Below are 22,979 nucleotides of genomic sequence, written 5' to 3'. Positions count from 1 at the left end.
TCACACACTACTATTCTCTACGGTGGTGTGTTCTGAGAGAGTATAATGATATGTGTAAGAGAGTATAATGGTGTATGTGAAAGAGTATGATGGTGTATGTGAGAGACTATGATGGTGTATGTGAGAGAGTATAATGGTGTGTGTGAGAGTATAATGATGTATGTGAGAGAGTATAATGGTGTGTGTGAGAGAGTATAATGGTGTTTGTGAGAGAGTATGATGGTGTATGTGAGAGGGTATAGAGGTGTGTGTGAGAGAGTATGATGGTGTTTGTGAGAGGAAGTATGATTAATGGCCTAAACAACCTTTCATATTATATTATGATTTACAGCAATGCTCAATTTATACATTTTGGACAGATTTGCAGACGCTAAGGGACACCAGGGTACACTGCTTACTTTTTGCTTCATAGATTTTTAGTAGTTCTGCATATCACCCTCAAAATACTCGTGGTGAAGGAGTTTATGATCCAGGACATGCATAGTTGACCTGTTTTATATAGGTGATCTCTCAGTATTTAATTTCAAACTAAAGGAGAACAACTTTTGCATTGTCACCAAGATCATTTGTGGCAAATAATTTTTTTTATTTCTACCTAAATTATGAATGTAATCAAATCTAAATGGTAAAGTGTCTTGCTTCATTTAAGCCATTTTCCAATGGTCAGTGCAGCTCACAGTTATAAAGCCTTAAATAGAACAGCCGGTAAATTGGTGAGGATTGCCCAGATATGGTATCTGTGCAAAGGGGTTAATTAGCTGCTTTTCTTGTCTGAAAGGTTTATTTACCCTCTTAAACCACATTACATCAGATATCACTATGCACGCCATTAACAAAAGTCCTGTGTTTGTATTGTGGTTACTGTGGTATATTGCAGACAATTACATAAAAACAGGTAATAAAATGATTAAACTGATCTAATTAAAGACTGAACTGAATCACCGCAACAACATCATGGCACAGTTGAATAAGGGATGAATATCCAATGGCTAGCTAAAATAATGGAGTGAAAGAAAAGAACACTGAGATTTAAGAGTGGGAATACAGCATGATTACAGCAAACATTTTTAAGTAGTGTTTTCAAAATAGAACAATATGGCAGAGGTTCGATAAACTTTCTTTTTAAGCTATCCACTCAAATACATTTCTGAAAATATTTAAAAGAGGTTTTAATCTCAATGTGACTTCCTAGTCAAATAAAGGTTTATTATTATTATTATTATTATTATTATTATTTGAGGTGAGAAATAAGCAATGTAGTTACTGAATATTGGTTCATATTTGATCTGCAACACCTAGTTTGAAAGTTTGATCCAAGTTTCATGAACCAGAGCCAGTTATGTTGGACGCCTTCATTTGCATGGAACAAAGATGGTTTACATTCTGTGTAAATACAGACCCAGCGATGGCACCACACCACTTGCCGGACTGCTTCCATCATGCTCTGTGCAGTCTGCCCAAAGACAATGAATAGGACGTGTCGAGTGCCGGATCAGGTGTGAAACCCCCTTAACTTACAGCGATGAACTATCAAAACATCACACTACCATGTGATCTCAGCTGAGAAAAAATACTGAAAAATATGCACTCTCAGGGCTAAAACGCTAGTCTCTAAATTTCCACATTTTCCAGAATTTCCAGGATATGTGGGAGTCCAGATTTTTACTTAATAATTTATTGTAAATTTGTAATTTAATCCCTTTGTACAGATCCTCACCCATTTAAGGCTTTATAACTCCAGATGTGAGCATCACAGACTTGGAAAATGGCTTAAATAAAGCAAGACAAGTATGATTTACAATAGTAACAATTCTCTTGTTGAAAATGAAAAAATGAAGTTGTTCTCCTTTAGTTTGAAATAAAATACAGAAAAATCACATATAAAAAACTGGTAAAACTTTTTTAAATATAAAAAAATTCATAAATATTTTTTATGTATTAGAAAAATATTATGGGGGTAAATACATAAATACAGATCAAAATTACACATATTGAGGCCTATAATTCAATATTAAATAAATATAGAATCTTACAAACAGACCTGGATCAAATACGTATTTGTTTTGGATTCAAATACTTTTCTGTGATTGGTTGATCTTGCCTGTACTGGTGTAATTGAGCCTGCCAATATGACCAGAAGGCGGGGTTAGCACTTTTTGAGAGTAGTTCATTGGTTCCAATACACCAGACAAGATCAATAAAGCGTAGAAAAATATTTGAATCCAAAACAAATACGTATTTGACCCAGGTCTGCTTACAAACCTATCCATGAATATGTTTGTCCCATTAATGCACTGTACGCTTGTACACACAGGGCCAACTTACTATAACAATGTAGGAAACACTGGGTTGCACTACTTTGGAATAAAGCTTGTTTAATTTGTCTGAGCTAAGATAGGCAATATTGTTTCATGTAACTTGGCGCAATTTTCATATCAATACTTTTAATGGCAGGCCTAGATTTGAATGAATGAGTTATAGACAGTGCTTTGTATGTGTGAGTAACTTAGCATTTCTGTTTTTCATCAGATATAATTTCTTTTTGTACTCTGTTTGTTATGAGTTAGTGATAATAGTAATTCATATAAATGTAGGCTGAGAGACATGCATACACATACATGCATGCAAACACACTTTCTAGCTGAAAGAAACACATATGGATTTAATCATTTTTCCTTTACCATGAATGGCAAATACATGAAAGTGTATTTCATATTTTAAAATTTTTTAATGGGCTATTGTACACGACAGACTTACTAATTGTCTGTATGTCTGTAGAGGATATATAGGGCTAGCTCACTTTTTTTTTTCCCTGAGCTGACCAGTGGAGGATGGGTTTCCCCCTTGAGCCTGGTTCCTTCTGAGGTTTCTCCCCATCTACCACAGGGGGGTTTTCCTTGCCACTGTTGCTTTAGGCTTGCTCCTGTGGGGGTCTAGGCCAGGGTTGTCTGTGAAGCGTATTGTGACAATTGTTGTGAAATACACTATATAAATGAAATTTGATTGATTGAATGATTAAGAAAATTGATATACAAGCCATGAAAACAGTCATTATCTTTCGCCAGTTTCTATATGACCGGTAACGTTAGCTACTGGACCGAAGTGCAAGGCTGATTATACAGTTTAATTTGACAGCCGTCTGTACTGTTAGTCGGTTTGTTGTCTTGTTAGCAAGGTAGCTAACATTAAACTTGGTCAAAATGCCGAACGCGCAAAACTGTAAGTAAAAAAACAAAACTACGCCTCAACAATAAGGCTGTCAAAAGTACCATGAAATTGAGTTTGAATATTAGCTTTTGTAATTAGTTAGAGTTCGAATATATTCAAATATCATTTGCCTATAATTCACAAAAATAAGCTGCTTATTGTCGGGCGCAATATGCACGTGACGCTCCCTCTAAACCGGCCTGCGCGTTGTTTTCCACAAGCGGGCAGTAGAATAGAGGACATCGTTGAACTTTCATACTAGGTTACTACATCTGGGGCCTCATTTATAAAACGTATTTTAGATCAACTTTGTGGCGCGTACGTAGAAAATCACGTCAAAGTAGTGATTTATAAATTTTCAACATGAACCGTGGAAACGGTTGTGGCTCTACGTCAGGTCCTCACTGCGTATGCACGCAAGTTCATTTTATAAATGAGCCCCCTGCAGTTTCTACAGCCTAATGCGCAAATGAATAAATCACTTTCTCATGGATGTAATTTGCCACAACTCGCATTTATTAATCACATGATTGTTTATAGGAAATCCCTGTTTATTTCTTAACACAAAAACTATTCGAACGGCTAATACCAGTAACCTAAAATAACATAAATTGCTTACTCTGTTCAGTTTGTTAAACTTCTTTCATCATCCAATTTTATCAAAATCTTCAGAAAAGAAAGAAACATAGCCTGCCATGGGTACATTATTTAGCCTAAATTGTGAGCTGACCAGACCTGTTGAACGAAGTGAAAAAAGAGACTGGCTCGGGAGGCTAGCTGACCAGTAACGTTCGGTGTCCATGGAGCTGAAAGTATCACCGGAGGTTATTGGCAAGGAAAACCAGACGATCCACTTGCTCTGGATCCAGGGCAGAACGTTTTTTGTTGACAGAGGAGAAGTAACGTTAGCACAGGAAATGAACTTTGCGTGCATGAACATGATTCGCTGCACGAAATTAAAGCCTGTATATTCATGTTTATTGCAAAACGTGGGATCCAAAACTAATATACGAATGTTCAAATTTAGGTTCGAACTTAAAAAAAAAAAAAAAAAGATTTTCGAATAGTTTTCGAACTTCGAATATTTTTTTGACAGCCCTACTCAACAAGTGATTGTATATTACTGTGTAACATTATGGCTGACTGCACAAAATTGTGCTGGTGCAACAGTTCAAGCTGTTGCACAGGGCTCTCAATCCTTGTTATAATCCTATTTTCAAATTAAACATGCAATACGCTGTTGGAAACCTTATATGGTCCTCTACTGGATAAAACAGTTAGCAATCAAACAAGAACAAACTTACAAGTATAATGGTGTAAAATGGTTTTGTGTGTGGTAAACGCCTACCCCTGCTTTCTATTTGCATGTTTATTTCTCAAATAGATTGTTCAAGACAATAAATGACCATTGAATCTTTAAAGGGACATCTTAGTGTAAAGTCCAGAATTGTATATTTATTCCTTAGTTAGTTGCAGATATTGATAGTATAAAGATGTGGTACACTCCCCTTGTTTACTTCACAGTTCAGTGAGCAGCGTTTTTCACCAGTGTATTGGCATACCTTCAGACTATTGTTGGTTTTATATTGTTGCAAAGAAGGAATACAAATTTTTGGTGAAATAACATTTTTATGAACTCCCAGATGGACGCTATTTTTCAGTGTATTATGCTTCGGGGTTTAGTTGCAGATGAGACTGCAGGGAGAAGGTGCTTGATAAATGGATGATCTACGCGACAATGGTGGCACTTAGAAACTCCGTATTTTGCATAGTTGTTGTGTATCAACTAAGAAATGTAGAAAACAGAGCTTGTCATTTCTACTCATAGTTTGGCTGCAGGAACACAGATTGTCTGAGCTGAGCAATCTCATGATGCCAGCGTACAGGCCACTAGGGGTTGTGCGCGAAGGTATTTAACATGTAAGTCTATGCTGTGTAAAGCCAATTCTCTTATCCTAAGTATGTTTAACATAGAAACTGCATGAAGATTGAACATCTTATTAAACATTTTAATTTGGGTACCTCAAGTAGAAATTGATACAACTTTTACAAATTTTACTGACCATAGGTTTAAGTTTAAACATGTGTGATTGGGTGTAATTTACAAAGAAAATGAAGTTTATCCAAATTAATCATTTGGATACAATTAGTAATCTGTACTTAATTTAGCTGAGTTTAGTTCAATTATGGAATTTAATTCATACTACTTAAAAAGCCCTAAAGCTGACTTAATTCAAAAAAGAAAATGCAAAAAAGAGAAAAATGTTTTACAGTGCAAAGCTAGTTAAATACATTATCACAATTTTTTATATGCCCTCTTTTTTATACACCCTCTATGTTTGGCTGTATTAATATGGAGCTTATTTTCCAATCAGAATTGATCGTTTGTTGAAGAATTACCATCTTTGGGGTTCTACTGTATATTAATTATATGCAGGATATTTGTGCCCATGCCTTGATAGCCCTGCAAACTGCTTGAGATAAGAGTTCTACTGCTACTACTGATATCGCTACTATGATGACTAATTATATTGCTGCCGCTGCTGCTACAACTAATAATTCTAATAATAAAAATATAATTGTTTCCACTGTTTCAATACAGCTCCCACTTACCAAAACACATTCACAGTAACTATGCTGCTTACAGCATAGGCCCTTGAGGCAGACAAAGGTTCCACAGACGAGACAAACGGCTGGATCCTTGGGAACTTTGCTGCAAGCTGTGCAGGACTTCCTGTGGTAGTACTGAAAGATGGCATTGTAGTTTTCAGGTAGCTGGAGGAGGTGGGGGCCAGCCCAATGAGGATCCTGGACAAGAAGGGCCTTGGAGAAGGGCAAAGAAGAAAAACATGCCTAGTAACAGCCCTGGCCACATGCATTTCGGCCACTTCCCTTTTTGCAAGAGCCATATACAGTGAACTGCATAATGACTGGGACAAAGACTTTTTTTCCCCTTTATTTGACTTAGAATTTATTTTGTAATAAATTTTTTTTACATGTGGTTAAAGGCATTTTGGCTTCACCATGCAGAAAATACAGCACTTTTTATACATAGTCCCCCTATTTCAGGGCACCATGTTTGGGAAAAATTGCTTCACAGGTGTTTCTTATGAGTCAGGTGGATTCAATTGCTTCCTTAGTGTAGGTATAAGAATGTTCAGTATCTACTCCTGATTCTAGGCTTTTGATTGCCCTTGGAGTCTGTTATTGGCGTTTGTCAATATGAGACCCAGAGTTGTGCCAATTAAAGTCAAGGAAGTCACACGCCAAATGTTAGGCTTGCCAAAAGACTGTTTGCAGCATCTTTAAGAAGAAAGAACACTGGTGAGCTCAGTAACCACAAAGGGACTGGGAAGCTAGGTGAGATCTCTACAGTTGATGACCAATGAATTCTCACCATAATTAAGAAAAAACCCCAAACACCTGGCCAAAAGACCAGAAACTCTTACAGGTTACTGTTTGCTAAAAAGTGCCTAAAAAGCCTGCAGAGTTTTGGAAACAGGTCTTGTAGACAGATGAAACCAAGAATTATTTGTATCAGAGTGATGGTAAGCACAAAGTGTGAAGACCAAAAGGAACTGGCCAAGATCTAAAGCACCTCCCTTCATCTGTGAAACATGGTGGTGGGGTGTTATCGGTTGAGCATGCAAGGCTGCCACAGATACTGGCCCACTTGTCTTCATTAATGACATAACTGCTGATAGCACCAGCAGACTAAATTCTGATGTGTACATAAACATCTTATTTTCTCAAGTGCCTCCAAAACTAAATGGATGGTGCTTCATCCTACAGCAAAACAACGATCCCAAACATAATGCTACAGCAACTAAGGAGCCAGAAACAGGAAAATTCTTGGCTAGCCTAGTCATTCACCCGATCTGAATCCAATTGAACATGTGTTTCATATTTTGAAGAGAAAGCTTAAGGCAACTAGCCCCCAAACAAGCAGGAGCTCAAGATGGCTGCAGTACAGGCCTGGGAGAGCATCACCAGAGAGGATAAGCAGCATTTGGTGATGTCTACGGGTCACAAACTTCAAGCAGTCATTGCATGCAGAGGATACTGGACAAAGTATTAAACATGATTACTTTCATTTACATAAATTAAATTTGTCCCAAACATTATGTTCCCTAATATGGGGCAGCTATGTATAAAAGTGCTATATCAACATGGTGTATAAAAATACCCCAGAATAAAAGCTGATAATGTGCACTTTAACCATATATGAACTGTTTGGTTAAAAATCTAAAATTGTGCAGTACAGAGCCGAATCAAAAAATAAAAAATAAATCTGTGTCCCAAACATTAGGGAGCTCACTGTATCTGTCAATACTAATCAGATGCTTACTCTAACTATATTTCTGACATTTTCTTGTGTTTTCTAATCTAAAAATAGTTGCTTTACAGATGAATATTCATGAAGGGGTATGGTTGATGACCAGACTTGCACAGATCATAGCAATAGCAATAAGGATAGTATATTACGTTCACTTTTCCTCTCTCCTCAAGCAAGAAATCAATTTTTGAAGTAATCCCTGATTTTGTGATTTAGTGGCTGTAGAGAGCACAAAAGGACTCTCACTGTCTCTCAGAAGTAATTGGAAGCTGTGACTTTGCTAATCCTTCCTCAGCTCCAGTGAAAACAGAATAAAAAAATAATAAAATGAATCACACCACCTGAATCTCAATTCAAAGAAAGGATATAACATTTCTATGCAGAAACTGTCAAAACTGGTTTCAAGAACGGTTTTCCATATTGTTTTTTTTTTAAAATAATTTTTGTTTACTTCTTTACCCCTGCAAGGGCTTGTGCAAATTCACTAAGGGTTCCTGACTGTGTTGTTGGTGTTCATAGTGTGCCCCACACATTTAAAAAAATTATAATACTCAGCCTTTTGTGATGTTACCAGTGTTTGCTCTGCTTGCATCTCTGTTAAGCCTGTGACCTCAGCACACCACAGAGAGGTCAGCTCAAAAGGGCACACCACCCACTCCAGACAATGGGCACTGTTCCACTTGCTGGATGGCTCAAGGGTTGATGACAATAGTCCCAAACCACTAGCCAGGACTGAAAATTCCTTTTCTCTCTGAAACAGGAGGAAGGAGAGCAGAGCAAATTAGCTGTGGTGCTGGTGGCCCAGATGTACAGCATGGCAGTGGGGGTAGCGTTGTGAGGGGATGCTTAAATTACCGGACAGCCTGGTAGGTCGTCTCCATATAGGTGGTGTTGTAGGAGACTACAAAGGCGCAGGAAGGGCAGGCAGAACTGCTGTAGGTTGTACTCAATGGACTGTTGGGACCAGACACTGGAGCTCAGCTGGGGGAGAAGAGACCCACACACAGAGAACAGGGCTCAGCTGCACTGTGGGTTGTCACAGATTGGGGAGAACAGACTGAAAGCACTTCATTAGTAAACTAACTCACTGAATTACAAGCTCAGTGATAAAATTGAATTAATATCAAGGAGCACAAGCTCCTGGAGAAGAGGGTTGAACTGGGACTTGTGTGTTATTTGGCTTACCACTGACATCTCCTCAGTATCTGCCTCATAAACACTCCTTCCCTTGGACAATTTACTGATAACGAAGCTCAGAATGGCCTCCCAAGTCTTCTCACCATTCCAGGTATTCTGTGGGTTAAGGGTGAAAAAGATGGAAGTCCAGAAACCAAACCACAGTATTACCTGGCATGGAATGCAATGCAATATATGGGACTTCACACTTATATTGGTGATTTCCGAATTTGACACTAAAATACGGTTTGATTATAAAAAAAAGACTGAAATAATTAAAAAGACAAGTGACACTGATTGGCAAACCTGTGACCTTGTGAGCCTTAAAGCAGGTCCATATAGTGTATGGTTTAATTCTTGTCAAATCTCAAGCTGCCTTCCAGGCACTTCTTAATATCAGTTCCACAATACACAGTATAATTATAATTTAGGCATAGTGTGCTGGGCCTGCAATAACTTTAATAATATAAAATATTTAACAATTGATAGGTGCTGAAACGTCACTGAATGTCATCAGATAAGATCTAACTGGTTTGACTAATATTGTATGTGAGGTAAAGCAGTCAACTTATGTCATGCTGACAATAAAATCATTTATTAAATGCCAGTCGTCTTATCTATCTCAGCATATGGAACTTAATGTCCCTGGCTTGCTTTTTCCCTCCTTTATTTAAGTCTTCAGCCACTCAGGGCCTCCCAGAGAATTTAAGCAAAAAAATCCCTCTGCACCTATGGACAGGGGTTTTTGCAGTGTTAATGATGAGAATTGAGTGAGCGTTCCATTATCTGTGTCAGGAGGGGGGGGGGGGGGGGGGGGGGGTGGCATATGCTTCCAGAAAAGAGGGAAGCATCCAGAAGGAAACATTTAGCATCATGTTGTGTTTGTCCACCAGTTCAATTTACATTCAGGTAACTTTCCCTAATATAGCTTTAATAGGCTGCTGATAAATAGCTGTTGCTGAACTCCCCGGTGATCTCACAGTATAAATGAAACTTTTGATAATGACTGATACATTTAAAGAGCAAGCCACAATAGGAAACAAAATATGTGTTGGCTTAATCACCATTTCCATTTAAGATTTGCTACATGGAGGGGGACAGCAATTCATATTGGCCTTTTTGAGTTGAATTAGCCCTCCTATAGGACACTTTCCAAGGCAAAAGTTGTCTGCAATCAAAAACGTTTTTGTTTGATTAAACTATTCATTTAGATTTGGAAGTTGGTGTGCAGCATGTGCATAATAGGATTGTGAAATAGATGGAACTCATGCCCTGAAAATTTACCCTTGGTAGGGAGAATACCATCATTTCATTGATTTAAATGAAGCACAGTGTCACTGAATGATTCCTTTATTCACACTTGTTTTGTTATTCTCGTAACTGAAACCAGGTGATAAAGGACTCTGCACACTGGTTGCACACCCTTTATACTGACATGCCTGTCGGGTGAAATAAATCAGAGGAGACGTAGCAAAAGTACATGCCCTTTCTTGTTGTTTATACAGAATTTTGCCTAAGTCCCATTCCTAACTTTAGGCACCTGCGACCTAAATGGACAGTCAAACTCTATAGTAGGTGCCTGAGAGCTACAACCTTGATTCCTGCGAGTCACAGGGTCGGTTGAATTTTGTTCACTATCGAATCAGAAAAGAATTTACGTGCAAAAAACTTTGTTTGAGGTATTTTCAACAGAGTTAATTAATCAGTTACAGAGACAATCAAAAGACCCTGTGGCTCTCAGGGCTGGTCTGTCCTGTTACAAAGGGCCACTAAACTATGATGCATGTGCCCCTTTACCTTGTCGAGTGCTCTAGAGGTTTTCCAGGCCTCTCTCTCCTCCGGGCTCAACTTGATTGAGAGTACAGCAATGGCCTGGATGTACTGTAGGGTGTACAGCACCTTCACCAAACAGGTGAAGTGTTCTGGAAGAAACAGGAAGTTAAACAGACCTGTATTAATCCAAGTTTTCCAGTTTGATCCAAGTTTCATAAGCCTGGTGCAGCTCCACTGTACAAATTAATTTGCAGATAGAATACTTTATGCTAATGAGATTGACATACGTACTACATCAGGACACATTTTTCAAAACTGAGGTAGGTGGAGCCAGGCTGAAACAGTGAGTGCAATTACTGTTTAATCAATCCTTAACTTTTTCATATTAAAAAATGCCATTTTTGTTACCTTTTCATGATGGAATTTCGGTAGCAATATCAATTCAATGTGATCGCGCACTGTAATTGCTCTCCCCATGCTATTTTCCACTGGTGGTCTTGGGTACTACGATCCTACCAAGTATTTCAATGTGATGATGTATGCACTGGAACTTGCATGCCGATTGCAAAAATGACATTCAACTATATTCCTTCGGGGGAAAAAGTCACTTTGAATATAATAAAATAATATTATAATAATAACAACGTTGAAATACATGTCAGAATTTGGCCAACTTTCAGGCTGTGGTAATTGCGTGTTATATCCACAAGACAGCAAACCAATACAAGAAGAGACATAACTACCACATATTGTATTTGAATATAAAAGTGAAGTTTTGTCTAGTTAAATAAAAAACGTTAGCATGAACATTCAAGATTGCTTAAAATCAACATACAGTACACTTTTATAATCAGGGGTTGACGTATGTGGTACACAAGTACCCAAGCTCAGCAAAAAGATTAAAATGTATTGAAATTATATGTCTCAATGAAGGGCATACCTAAAAGTACAAGCATACCTAAAAATGGATACAGTAAAATTGATGCGCATTTAAATCTTATTGCCTGTTGTATACGTCAACCCCTGTTCATAAAGCTTTTGTCTAAATAGCATTAAGGCATACAATTTCGAGAAATGTTGACTAAAAAGAATTTCTGATCCTTAGCCTCCCAAAATGCTAGAACTCCCAAAATGCTAGCGTGGAGAAAAAACATTCAAAACTAAAAACTTGTTAAAAACTTAATAAAGTACAGCACATAACAACTTTTAAATTCATGGGTGTATGGTTGAGATATTAAAAGGTGTAATTAATGTTCAAGGTTAAATGTTTTTGTTTTTTTGTACTCATTTTCACAGAAATTTTATTTTATTTTTTTAAATGCTCTAATTGGTTTAAACCGATTTTCACCAAGATTTTATGGTTCCATGCATCCAAAAAGTTGTTTCTGTTTATGTGATATTATGTAAATAGTGGAAGCATCTCTGTATTTAGTGCCATTGTAGTGTATCATGTACTCATAAGGGCACGGTCACACGTGCGAATGCAGGCAAATGTATCTTGCCGTGCTGAATGTGGGCAGTGCAAGATGTGATGCACACGGAATTCAGTTTGCTGATTTGTAGTCCATTTGAGTGGTTGTGGTTGTTGGTAACACGGTTGTGATATCACATGAGCGGGTGTTGGTTTTGCGACGGGAAAATATATACTGAAATATATGGGCAAGATCGTACAATACCGGCTGGTTAGACACAGCAACAATCCAAGTCTCCTCCATCCTGGCTCGCTAAGAAAACTATAGCCAATTACAGCCAAGTGGGGTCAAGCTCACATACTTCTTTGCTATTGGTTGAGGCTGCGAATTCGCCGGTCAAAGTTCACCAAAGTTGAACTCCACGCGAAGCGAAGATGCGAATTTGCTTCGCCACCGGAAGCGAATGTTTTATTCGCCCCTTTGCTCGCATAGAATGGAAGTGAACAGGAGGCGAATATTCGCCAATGTTAATTTCGCGCATGTGTGACTGCGCCCTAAAGCTAGAAAACAGAGTTTGTTGTTTCCACAGGTAGAATGGTTTCAAAAGCAATGTATCCCAAACTGCATACTTCCATGCTCCGAGTGCGCATAGCGAGCACGCATTTATCTTGGAGTGCGAGTCCAAACCAAAGTGCAGTAGTGTGGAGCACGGAAGTACCCGGATGCACACTCTGTTTGTTCAAAACTTGAAGTGTGCATTCATGCATGCTCCGACTGGAAAAAATTCCTTTTTAGAACACTATCAAGAACAACGTAATGGCGAATGACAGCAGTGTGGTCGCTGCCTCTCTCAGATTGGAAACTTAATTTATGCCACAAGAAAATATGATACATGATGAGGAATTTGCATATAAAGTGGTACAGAGCGAATGAATAACATAATATGCTAAATATGAGTTTTTTTTTTTTAGTTTAAGGATCTGTCATTTAAACCAGAGAAGCTAGCTATATTGACTACCTACACCGGTGCTGACAAGTGCAATTTATCTTCAAAGTATTGCCCTCCTCTTTGCTGCAGCTCTGCAGATAGCCTGCCATTGGGTCCACTTTTGAATAATAAGCTGCCGTCTTATCCTCGCCACTGCCCATCTTCTCTCCATTTCATTGGAAATATACAACCTCATAAGGAGTAGCATAGCCATTACAAACATGACAGGCTCCATTTCTGTTGCCTAACTGCATACCCAGTTGTTTACAGTTGGTAAACAGCGCAAAAATAATGAAAACACAGATGATTGTTTACAAAACAATGGCAACTTTATTATGGGGTTGATTGTTCCCTGAAAGCTCTCCAAACTGCAATGAATATCTCCCTAGCTGCCCTCCAAAGCTCTTCTGACGTACGAACGCCAGCAAGGAGAATTATGTTAAAAGAGACTAGCTATATTGGCTCAATGCTACTGATATTACTGGTTATATCAGAATACCTCAGTAACATATAGCCTACTACGTATACAGTACAAGGGCAGCAAGTGACCTAACATTATTCCCCCTCAGGTTCATCATCGGATGTTCTCCAACAGTTACGGCAAAGGTTAAAGGTTATGGCTCAGATGTCCTCATGTCCTCATCCGTGCTGCTGTACTTCCATGGTTCAGAGTGCATAGTCCCAAGCATTGATTGAAGTTTGTATGTTTGTTATCCCCCAACAAATCCCAGTTAAATGAATGGTGGAATGTTGACCCTTGTGATGTCACAATGCCCTCTGCCCTCTAGCTGCTGCATTCTGGCCCCTGGTGATGTCCCTATTAGGGAAGCAAAGTGGATGTTCTGCTGAACGGTATTTCCGGAACACTGCTACAGGCTATGCTAGTGCATTTCATCAGACAATAGCGACAACTTGATATAAGCCAATGTAGCACTGAATTGTTCTGCAACCATAAAATTACAAGGCTCTGCATTATCAGCAAACGATTGATATGCAGCTTTCCATTACTTTTTGAAAAATAACAATCGCACCTATGGGGTTTTTTCTAATTGCACTTGACATTGGTTGCAGGTTGTCTTCGATAGGGTACTGATAACAGACCTTCCTGACAAAGAAAGAGTTTATTTGGGAAATGGTGAGTGGCAGTTTTAAATCACAGTTAAATCTGGTTTTTTAATTGCATGGGTTGGGACGACAGGCTATTACAGACATCCCGGCTGGGGGCATTAGAATGGACTTTGAACGCAGACTTAAATGCTATGTAATTTACTTATATTTAGCTTTCGCCGAAGTATCATTATGCAGTCCCTGTGCACTCTACCAGCTTTATATACTTTTATTCCACCAATTGCCCTGCATTATGCAAACAGCAGCTCAACTCACCCCTCTGATTGGGTGTTATGAGTTCCTAGCAACCACCTAGCAACCACTTAGTAGTAATACCCTAGCCATGTACTAACCACCTCCAACAGCCAAACAACCATCTAGATAGACCCTACCAACCACTGAATAATACCAAAGCAACACCCTAGCAACCACCTAGTAACGCCCTAGCAACAATTTAGCAACCACCTACTAAAACCCTAGCAACCGCCTAGTATGCCCCTAACAACCACCAAGCAACCACCCAGTAACACCCTAGCAACCACCAAAAAAGACATGACCAACTACTGAGCAAGATCAAAGCAATACCCTAGCAACTATCTAGCAATCACCCAGTAACACCTGAGCAACCACCTAGTAAGACGCTAGCAGCGAGTAGATAAAAACAACCACATACAAATGCACTATCAACACTCTAATACACCATAGAAACTGCATACTACTGCTGTCATAGCACAACATTCTCTTTAAACTTAGCAAACTCATATTTTCTTCAGAAAATGTAACCTTTTAGGGAAGCAAACTATTGTTATTGTCCATATTTATTGGTTTGCTTGCTTTAGCGAACTATTGTATAATGCTTATTATTTTATTCTAGATTATTCTGTAGACCTATCTCATCCTACAGTTTTTTGATTACTTACACATATAATATATCAAATAGTTTTTATGCCTTAGCAACTGCCTAGTAATACCCTAGCAATCAGCTAATAAGACCATAGTGAAGGGAGGAGAGTACAGCATAACTACAATTATGGTACCACCTTATGGCCAGGCTGTTGTATAGCATAACTACAATTATGGTACCACCTTATGGCCAGGTTGTTGAAGTTGTTCAACAGTACAAGTATCTGGGGGCAATGATTTATGATAAGTTAACCTTTGAACCAAATATTGATGTTGTTTGTGCAAAGGCCCATCAGCCTATGAACTTTTATCGGAAGCTCAGAAGTTTTAATGTTGACTCCACTTTTATGAGAATGTTTTATTCTTGTTTTATTGAGTCTGTTCTAACCTTCTCCTTTATTTGCTAGTTTGGGTCACTTACCTTGAAAAACAGGAACAGGTTAGAAGGAATGGGTAGAATGTGCAGTAAAATTGCAGGCACTAATCTAAATAACCTCTCCCAACTGTACAAAATCAGAGACACAAAGAATTCCCAGTAAATCCTTGCTGACCCTAGTCACCCCTTGTTCAGTGAGTTCAGGTTGCTTCCATCTGGTCGCAGATATATGATATGATCTGCCAAGATGCAGGATTAATAGATTTAAGAACTCATTTGTTCCTGCTGCTATTGGCCTTTTGAATAACATTATGTAATTCTATTTTTTTGTGTGAACTGTTTGTGTGTTGATTGGTGTGTGTTGATTGTTGATGATGATTGTATTTACTGCTGGCTGTGCAACAAATTGCCCCTCGGGGATAATAAAGATTACCTTACCTTACCTTATGTACCACTCTAAATTCCTAAGCCTTGCAGCAGGGCTCCTCTGTCTCCAGGCCACGAACCTCCCAAGGACAACAAGTTTGAAATATAGCTTATAAGCATATAGCCTATGAGTGTATCTATGCGTGTGCATGTTCTTCTCTGTCGTTTTATGCTTTTCTAGCAACCGAAACTGGGAGGCTCGGCCTTTCACCCCATTCTCCCCCCTTCCATCCTGAACTGGGAGTCTTGGCCTTCCACCCTGTTCTCCCTCTGCCATCCTAATAAAGAAGGAACCGGCTATGACGCCATGCTGCCCAGTACTCTAAAAGCAACCGACAGATCAAAGACTAAACAATTATTTCTGATTTAAAAGCCTGTTTAGATTAAGTGGCCACTGGGTCACCAGGTGCCTATGTAGTATCTCATGTTAGACTAGACATAGCCAATCGTTTACTTTGTTATATGAATGGACACAGCCAAACATTTCCTTTGTTAAATCTTACTTTATGCTTTACTGTTAAGACACTTTTGCTTATAAAAGCAGGGACTGCCCCTGCTTTCTTCAGTGCGGCCTTATCCACCTTGTTACGTGTAGATCCCAGACTCTGCAGAAATAAATCCAATTTCTTATGTGATACATCGTCGTGCCTGGTTATTCAACGGAGAGAATTTTCTCTGCCCAACATTAGCAACCACCTAGAAACACCTTAGAAACCACCTAGCAACCCCGTAGTATACCTTAGCAACTACATAGTAAGAACCTAGCAAACATTTGGTATACCTTAGCAACAACTAGTAAGACCCAGGCAATCACCTAGTCCACCCTAGCAACCACCCAGTAAGGCTCTAGCAACAATAAAGTATAACTATAAATACCTTAGCAGCCACGTAGTTAGACTCTGGCAACCACCTCCATTACCCCAGCAATTGCCTAGAAACACCCTCGCAACCAGCTAGTAAGACCACAGCAACCACCTAGAAACACCTTAACAACTACATAGTAACACTCTCACAACCACCTAGCAACAACCTAGAAACAACCGAGCGACTACCTAAAAACCACTACCCTAAGAAACAACCTAGTAAGACAACAACCAGACCTGGACCTTCAGCCCATCTGCCCAGAGAGGATGCACATCCAGTTTCAGGTATAGACCCCGGGCCAGAGATGAGACAGGCCTGGTTAATGGGGATTCACGTGTGAAAGAAGCAAGATGGCAGAACACTTCCTCTCATCTTTCCCTTATCCTGAACTGTGCCTCCATCCACTGCCGAAGAACTGCCAATAGCCAAACTGCCATTCTTGGAGGTAACACTGTCAATCTCAACGACATCTTGACCACAACTTTTAAACATAGAACCATGTCTGGCTAAGCAGACCTGGGTCAAATACAAATACGTATTTGTATTTGAAAATGTAGTTAAATACATATTTGAAGTATTTTAATTGGGATGGCAGGTATGCCATCCCGCCAAGTTACGCCTTGGCGGGGGCATGCCCCATACCTATACAGCACCGAGAGTTTGGCACTTTTCAGGGTTCCCCACAGAAATAACCACAACAGCCACAGACACTCAGCCCTTAAAAGCATTAAATTCTGCACATACTCACCCCATTTCAACAGACAGAATTCATAAACAACTTCACGTCCACACAATAAAGCCCCAAACTAAGGGGATTTTGCGTTTTCTCCTTCTTCTTCTTCTTCTTCTTCTTCTTCTCATTCTTATTTTTCCTGCCGCCTATTCCACAAACAAAATGTCTCCCCATTGGACATTTTACCGACACCAGCCAAATCTTCACCTACACGACCCAAAAACTTGCATACACACGCAAAAAACCCATACCTTTTTACTCTGAAACATTTCCAGTTTAAACAGCTAGTCTGCTTGTGGCCTAGTGGGCAAGGTTACAGTCTTGGGAACATGGGGTCCTAGGTTCAAGCCCAGCTAGGAACACGTTTCTTTAACCTGCTTTTACCCTCACTAATAATTGTCTAATACTCCTCAATTATTGCTTTTGCACCATATCTACCCGCCGTTCACCGAACATATACACTGCATTATGACGTACCATCTGCACGTTCAGTTATTAACCGGCTACAATATTGCAAAGCCATATGGATTCAACGGGAGTTCTTCTGTGCTTACTAGCCTGTGTTCTTCTTTAAAACCACGGAAAGGTTTGCTAATGATATTTCACGCATTGCATAGCTATGTCATGGTGCTGCACTAACAAAGTCACAGACTGGTAAACCTCCGGTTGAAGGATTGAATCCCGCCTCGCACTCAGGCAGATAATTTCCTCTTTTACACTAACGTTTTCTTATGCTTATATTTGCTTTACCAAAACTCACTCACGGCCACCCATATGCATTTCATGACGGCAAATGTATTCCTTTTATTAAAAAGTTACACCAGTTCACCACTGTGCCATTTCTACTAACTATATTTCTTCACTTGGCTACCGTACAAAACCTTCTTATCAGCAAATGCCACGTTTCTACATTCATATTACCTCGCCCTGTTCTCTATCTAGCCACATACAAACAATTACTACATATGTACGTTCTGCAACTCCCCATTAAAACATTACATTTAAAATCATGACTCACTCATAATTATAACTACTAGTACTGAACATGAGAAAAGCACATCGGTGCAATAGATTTCACACGTTACTTAACCCTCCACTTTAATGACTAATGCTTTATACCAAATGTTATATATACTGTTCGATAAGGAAACTAAGCTTGCTCATGGTCACTTCATTTACTTCGCACTATAGTCTGTGATCATGTCAACCATCACCTACATGCCCATTCTGCTAAAAACATATTGTTTCAACTAAGCAATTTCATCATTTCTCTCACACTGTTGTTATTTTCTCATATGCAAAGCCTGCTGGGACATATGCGTCTGCTCCTATTCTCCACTATCAAGTTTTCCGGTTCTAGCTTAGCAAAACAGCGAAGAGGATTCCTACCTGCAGATAAGCCTATCAAAATGTCTTATAAACTTTACAAACACTAAAAGTGCATCTCCAAGAAATAACAGACAATGGAGCAGGACAGAAGGGTACACAAGTTGCGACCTAGGGAGCTCTAATTCTACGGGCTTGCTGATTCTTTTGTTAATCAAGGCTTGTTGGATGGCCGTCAAATCTGTGAGTACATACACTGGCCATTTTTCACCTGCATTTCTGATGCGTTTACACTTACGCCACCGCACCCTTTGTCACAGCCACTGTTTTACGTATATAGCAAACCGAAACTGCTAAACGGTACACGCTCATCAGACTGTACAAATTCACACAAGGATAGCCATAATCCACAACCGTTTCTTACAGGGTCACTTCGCATTTCTCACTCTCATAATAAAATGCTTTGCAAAAAGAAATGATATCTCATAAAAAACACATTTTCAACGTACAAAAATCCCAAGTTACTCACACATACAAGACATACACTGTCTATAACTCATTCATGCAGACTGTCAAAATCCAGGCCTGCCATTAAAAGTATTGATATCAAAATGACGCCAAGTTACGGTACTACAAACAATATAGGCTATCTTGCCTCACCGAAATGAAATAAGATGTATTCCAAAGCAAAGCTACCCAATATTTCCTCAATTCTTTCAAGTCACTTGGCCCTGTGTTTTTTAATCTCACCATTTTACAATGTCATGCAAACTTTGTGTCAGATCAAAGTGTCAAATATTTCTAATAGCCTCATGGAACACATTGAAATTCATGTAGAAAACTGCTGGTGAGTAACTACAGGAAGCATATTTCTCCAGAAAACATATGTTTATACTTGCTTCTGAACTGAATTTGAGTAAATGTACAAGTTATTGTATATTTGCTACGTACAAAAAATACTGCAAGTAAAATACATATTGTACATACATACATAGAGAACATCTTTATCCCCATGGGGACCTTTCCCTCGCAGCATGTTACATTCACATTTACGAACACATTTATATCAAGAAACATACAATCATTCACGCAACAGAAAGGCTGGGCAGCGAAATACATACATACCAATACAAATTGGACATATAGACGCCTATTCAATCAATCTTGACTGTGAGAAAGCCATCCACACATATGTTTGGCCTGTCCATGTACTGCATGCTTATACACACAGGGCCAAGCGACTTGAAAGAACTGAGGAAATATTGGGCTGCTATTCTTTGGAATATATCTTATTTAATTTCGGTGAGGCAAGATACCCTATATTGTTTGTAGTACCGTAACTTGGCGTCATTTTGATATCAATACTTTTAATGGCAGGCCTGGATTTTGGCAGTCTGAATGAATGAGTTATAGACGGTGTATGTCTTGTATGTGTGAGTAACTTGGCATTTTTGTACGTTGAAAACGTGTTTTTTGATATTTACATTTACACATGAAATACTTTGTATTTGATTTATTTAAATTATTTTCATGGAAAACCAAATACAATTGAGGCCAAAGTTTACATATACCTAGGCTAAAGACATTCAAACTCAATTTTTTTTTTCACAACTCCACACATTTCATGTTACCATACATTTCCTGTGTTAAATCAATTAGGGTATCTAATTTATTTCCATAAGAAGTCATTTCAAAATAATGGGTTAAGAGACAGATATATTTCAGCTTTTATTTACTACATCAGATTTTTAGTGGGTCAAAAGTTTACATGCACTTTGTTAGTATTTGGTGGCATTGCCTTTTAATTGCTTAACTTGAATCAAACGCTTGAGGTAGCCTTCCACAAGCTTCTCACAATACTTTGCCAGAATTTTTGCCTATTCCTCCTGACAGAACTGGTGTAACTCAGTCAGGTTTGTGGGCCTCCTTGCTTGGACATGCTTTTTCAGTTCCGTCCACAAATTTTCTATGGGATTCAGGTCAGGGCTTTGTGATGGCTACTCCAATACTGTCACTTTAAGCCATTTTGTTACAACTTTGGAGGTATGCTTAAAGGAGTACCATGGTGATTTTCACACTTTCTCGGTTTTATGTGCTATTTGCACAAGAGGCATTGAAGAAACACAATGAGTAAAGTATTAAATATGTCCGTTCTGTATTTTTGGAGAAATATGCGTTTTAAATTTATCGTCCTATTTTCAACCGGTTGAGAAAGTTGTCAACTTTGTGCGTCACGAACACTCCCCTTTCCACGCCCCGTAAACCCATGGATAACTCGAGACCCATAGTTTGCGCCGCTGGCTTACAGGCAAGACAATGCAAATATTTGACTAACGTTAGGTTCACTTAAATTAGAGTGCCTTTTAAGGACTATTAGATTATTTCTGGTTATATTCATTTAGCTAGCTAGCTAACGTTAGCTAGCTAGGTAGTTTGCTTTCATAAGGCAATGTTATCAATAACGTTAGCTAGCTAGTTTGCTTTAATGAGGACGTTATAGTTGTGCTTTTATCTTAACTTGGCTAGCTAGATAGCAAAAATTATAATTGGATATAAGTCAACGTCCTTACCTTAAGCTATCTATCGATACTTGATATACTACTAAGCTAGCTAGCTTGTGAAAAGTCTCCCAAAAAGAGCGCGTATCATGGGGGTAGCTATGGTAACGGGGCACGGTCTGTCAATCATAGCTAACTGACAGTTCTCATTACCACGCCCAGACGGTTCGGGTGAACTTTTATAGTGGGAAATTTAGGCTTAGAAAAATACGTTTTAAAGTACATTGAAATGACTGAATAATAAAAAAATTATGCACATTTGTTTTGTTGTTGCCTAAAGACAACTGGGAAGTATCACGTTCAACCACCATGTTACTCCTTTAAGATCACTGTCCTGCTGGAAGACCCAGTTGCCACCAAGTTTTAAATTTCTAGCTGATGTCTTCAGGTGTTGCTTCAGTATTTCTACATAATCGTCCTTCCTCATGATGCCATCTATTTTCTGATGTGCACCAGTCCCTTTTCCAGCAAAACATGATGCTGCCACCCCCATGCTTCACAGTTGGGATGGTGTTCTTTGAATTAAAACCCTTTTTCCTCCATAAATAGCACTGATCATTATGGCCGAACAATTCTTCAATTCAATTTTTGTTTAATCTCACCAGAGAACACTCCTCCAAAAGGCTAGGTCTTTATCCTGGTGATCACCTGCAAACTTCATTCTGGCCTTTTTATGCCGGTCTTGGCGGAGGGGCTTCTTCCTTGCGTGGCAGCCTTTCAGGCCATGGCGATGTAGGACTCTCTTAACGGCGGATGTAGATACTTTGGCACCTGATGCCTCCACTCCTTCACCAGTTCCTTTGTTGTCTTCGGGTTCATTTGAACCTTTCGGACCAAAGTTTGTTCAGCCCTGGGAGTTAATTTGTGCCTCCTTCCTGAACGATGCAGTGTCTGTGTGGTCCCAAGATTTTTATATTTGCATACAATTGTTTGTACAGATGATCGTGGCACGTTCAGTTGTTTGGAAATTGCTCCTAAGGAGGAACTGGACTTGTGGAGGTCCACAATTTTTTTCTGAGGTCTTGGCTGAGTTGCTTGGAGTTTCCTATGGTATCAATGGCAAAAAGGCAGTGGCTCTAAAGGTAGGCCCTTTAATATAGCCACAGGTGCCAATTAACTCCCATTAACTCCTAATTATGACAATTGGCCAGTCAGAATCATCTAAAAAGTCATTACATCAATTTCTGGAATCGTCCAGACTGTTTAAAGAGACAGTCAACTTGGTGTATGTAAACTTTTGACCCACTGTAATTCTGATATAGTGATATTAAAGCTGAAATAAATCTGACTCTAATCGATTGTTTTAGAATGACCTCTTATGAAAATAAAGTAGATACCTTAGTTGACTTAACACAGGAAATGTATGTGTAGGACAACCAAAAAAAAAAAAAAAAGAATTCCCTTCCTTTGTCTGCTCTCCTCTCTTGTTTTCTCTCTCTCTCTGAGGACATAAAACACCATATCCCTTTGTAAATTCCCAAATGAGCCTGTATCTGTTAATTCTAACATTCCGACCTTATCTACTACTTCCTCTCTTGATCTCCAGATCTCCCATGCCAGACGCCAGTATCTCAAGAATCAAAGGCTATTAATGACACCGAGGGGCTTACACTCTATCTACATATGGTAGAGACATAGGAACAGATGTTCGTGCCTGGCGAACCATGCATGAGGTGCGAACTCTCTCACAGCCTGATAGCTTCAGACCGCGACAGCTTGGCGCCTGGATAATTGCGCTGCACTCCCACAGAACGCTACTGACGACTAGCGGGCACCCTAGGTATTTCAAGGCCG

The 22,979-nt window shown here is 39.1% G+C and overlaps 1 protein-coding gene across 5 annotated transcripts in view; it reads right to left on the bottom strand.

Moving 5' to 3' along the window:
* ubr3 (ubiquitin protein ligase E3 component n-recognin 3) overlaps positions 1 to 22,979 on the bottom strand; it is a 418,217-nt gene that overhangs the window by 5,645 nt on the left and 389,593 nt on the right. For all 5 annotated transcript variants that reach the window (XM_035408072.1, XM_035408075.1, XM_035408074.1 and 2 more), the window contains 5 exons: positions 10,517 to 10,641; positions 8,729 to 8,836; positions 8,399 to 8,524; positions 8,115 to 8,294; positions 5,821 to 6,030 (listed from right to left, as the gene is read on the bottom strand). In XM_035408072.1, the coding sequence (XP_035263963.1) occupies positions 5,821 to 6,030; positions 8,115 to 8,294; positions 8,399 to 8,524; positions 8,729 to 8,836; positions 10,517 to 10,641 (749 nt within the window). The remainder of the gene's footprint in view (positions 1 to 5,820; positions 6,031 to 8,114; positions 8,295 to 8,398; positions 8,525 to 8,728; positions 8,837 to 10,516; positions 10,642 to 22,979) is intronic.

The sequence above is a fragment of the Anguilla anguilla genome, chromosome 3, assembly GCF_013347855.1.
Source record: "Anguilla anguilla isolate fAngAng1 chromosome 3, fAngAng1.pri, whole genome shotgun sequence".
In the NCBI taxonomy this organism is placed as follows: Eukaryota; Metazoa; Chordata; class Actinopteri; order Anguilliformes; family Anguillidae; genus Anguilla; species Anguilla anguilla.
Note: the sequence above shows the minus strand (reverse complement) of the source record. Positions and strands in the feature narration are given on the sequence as shown.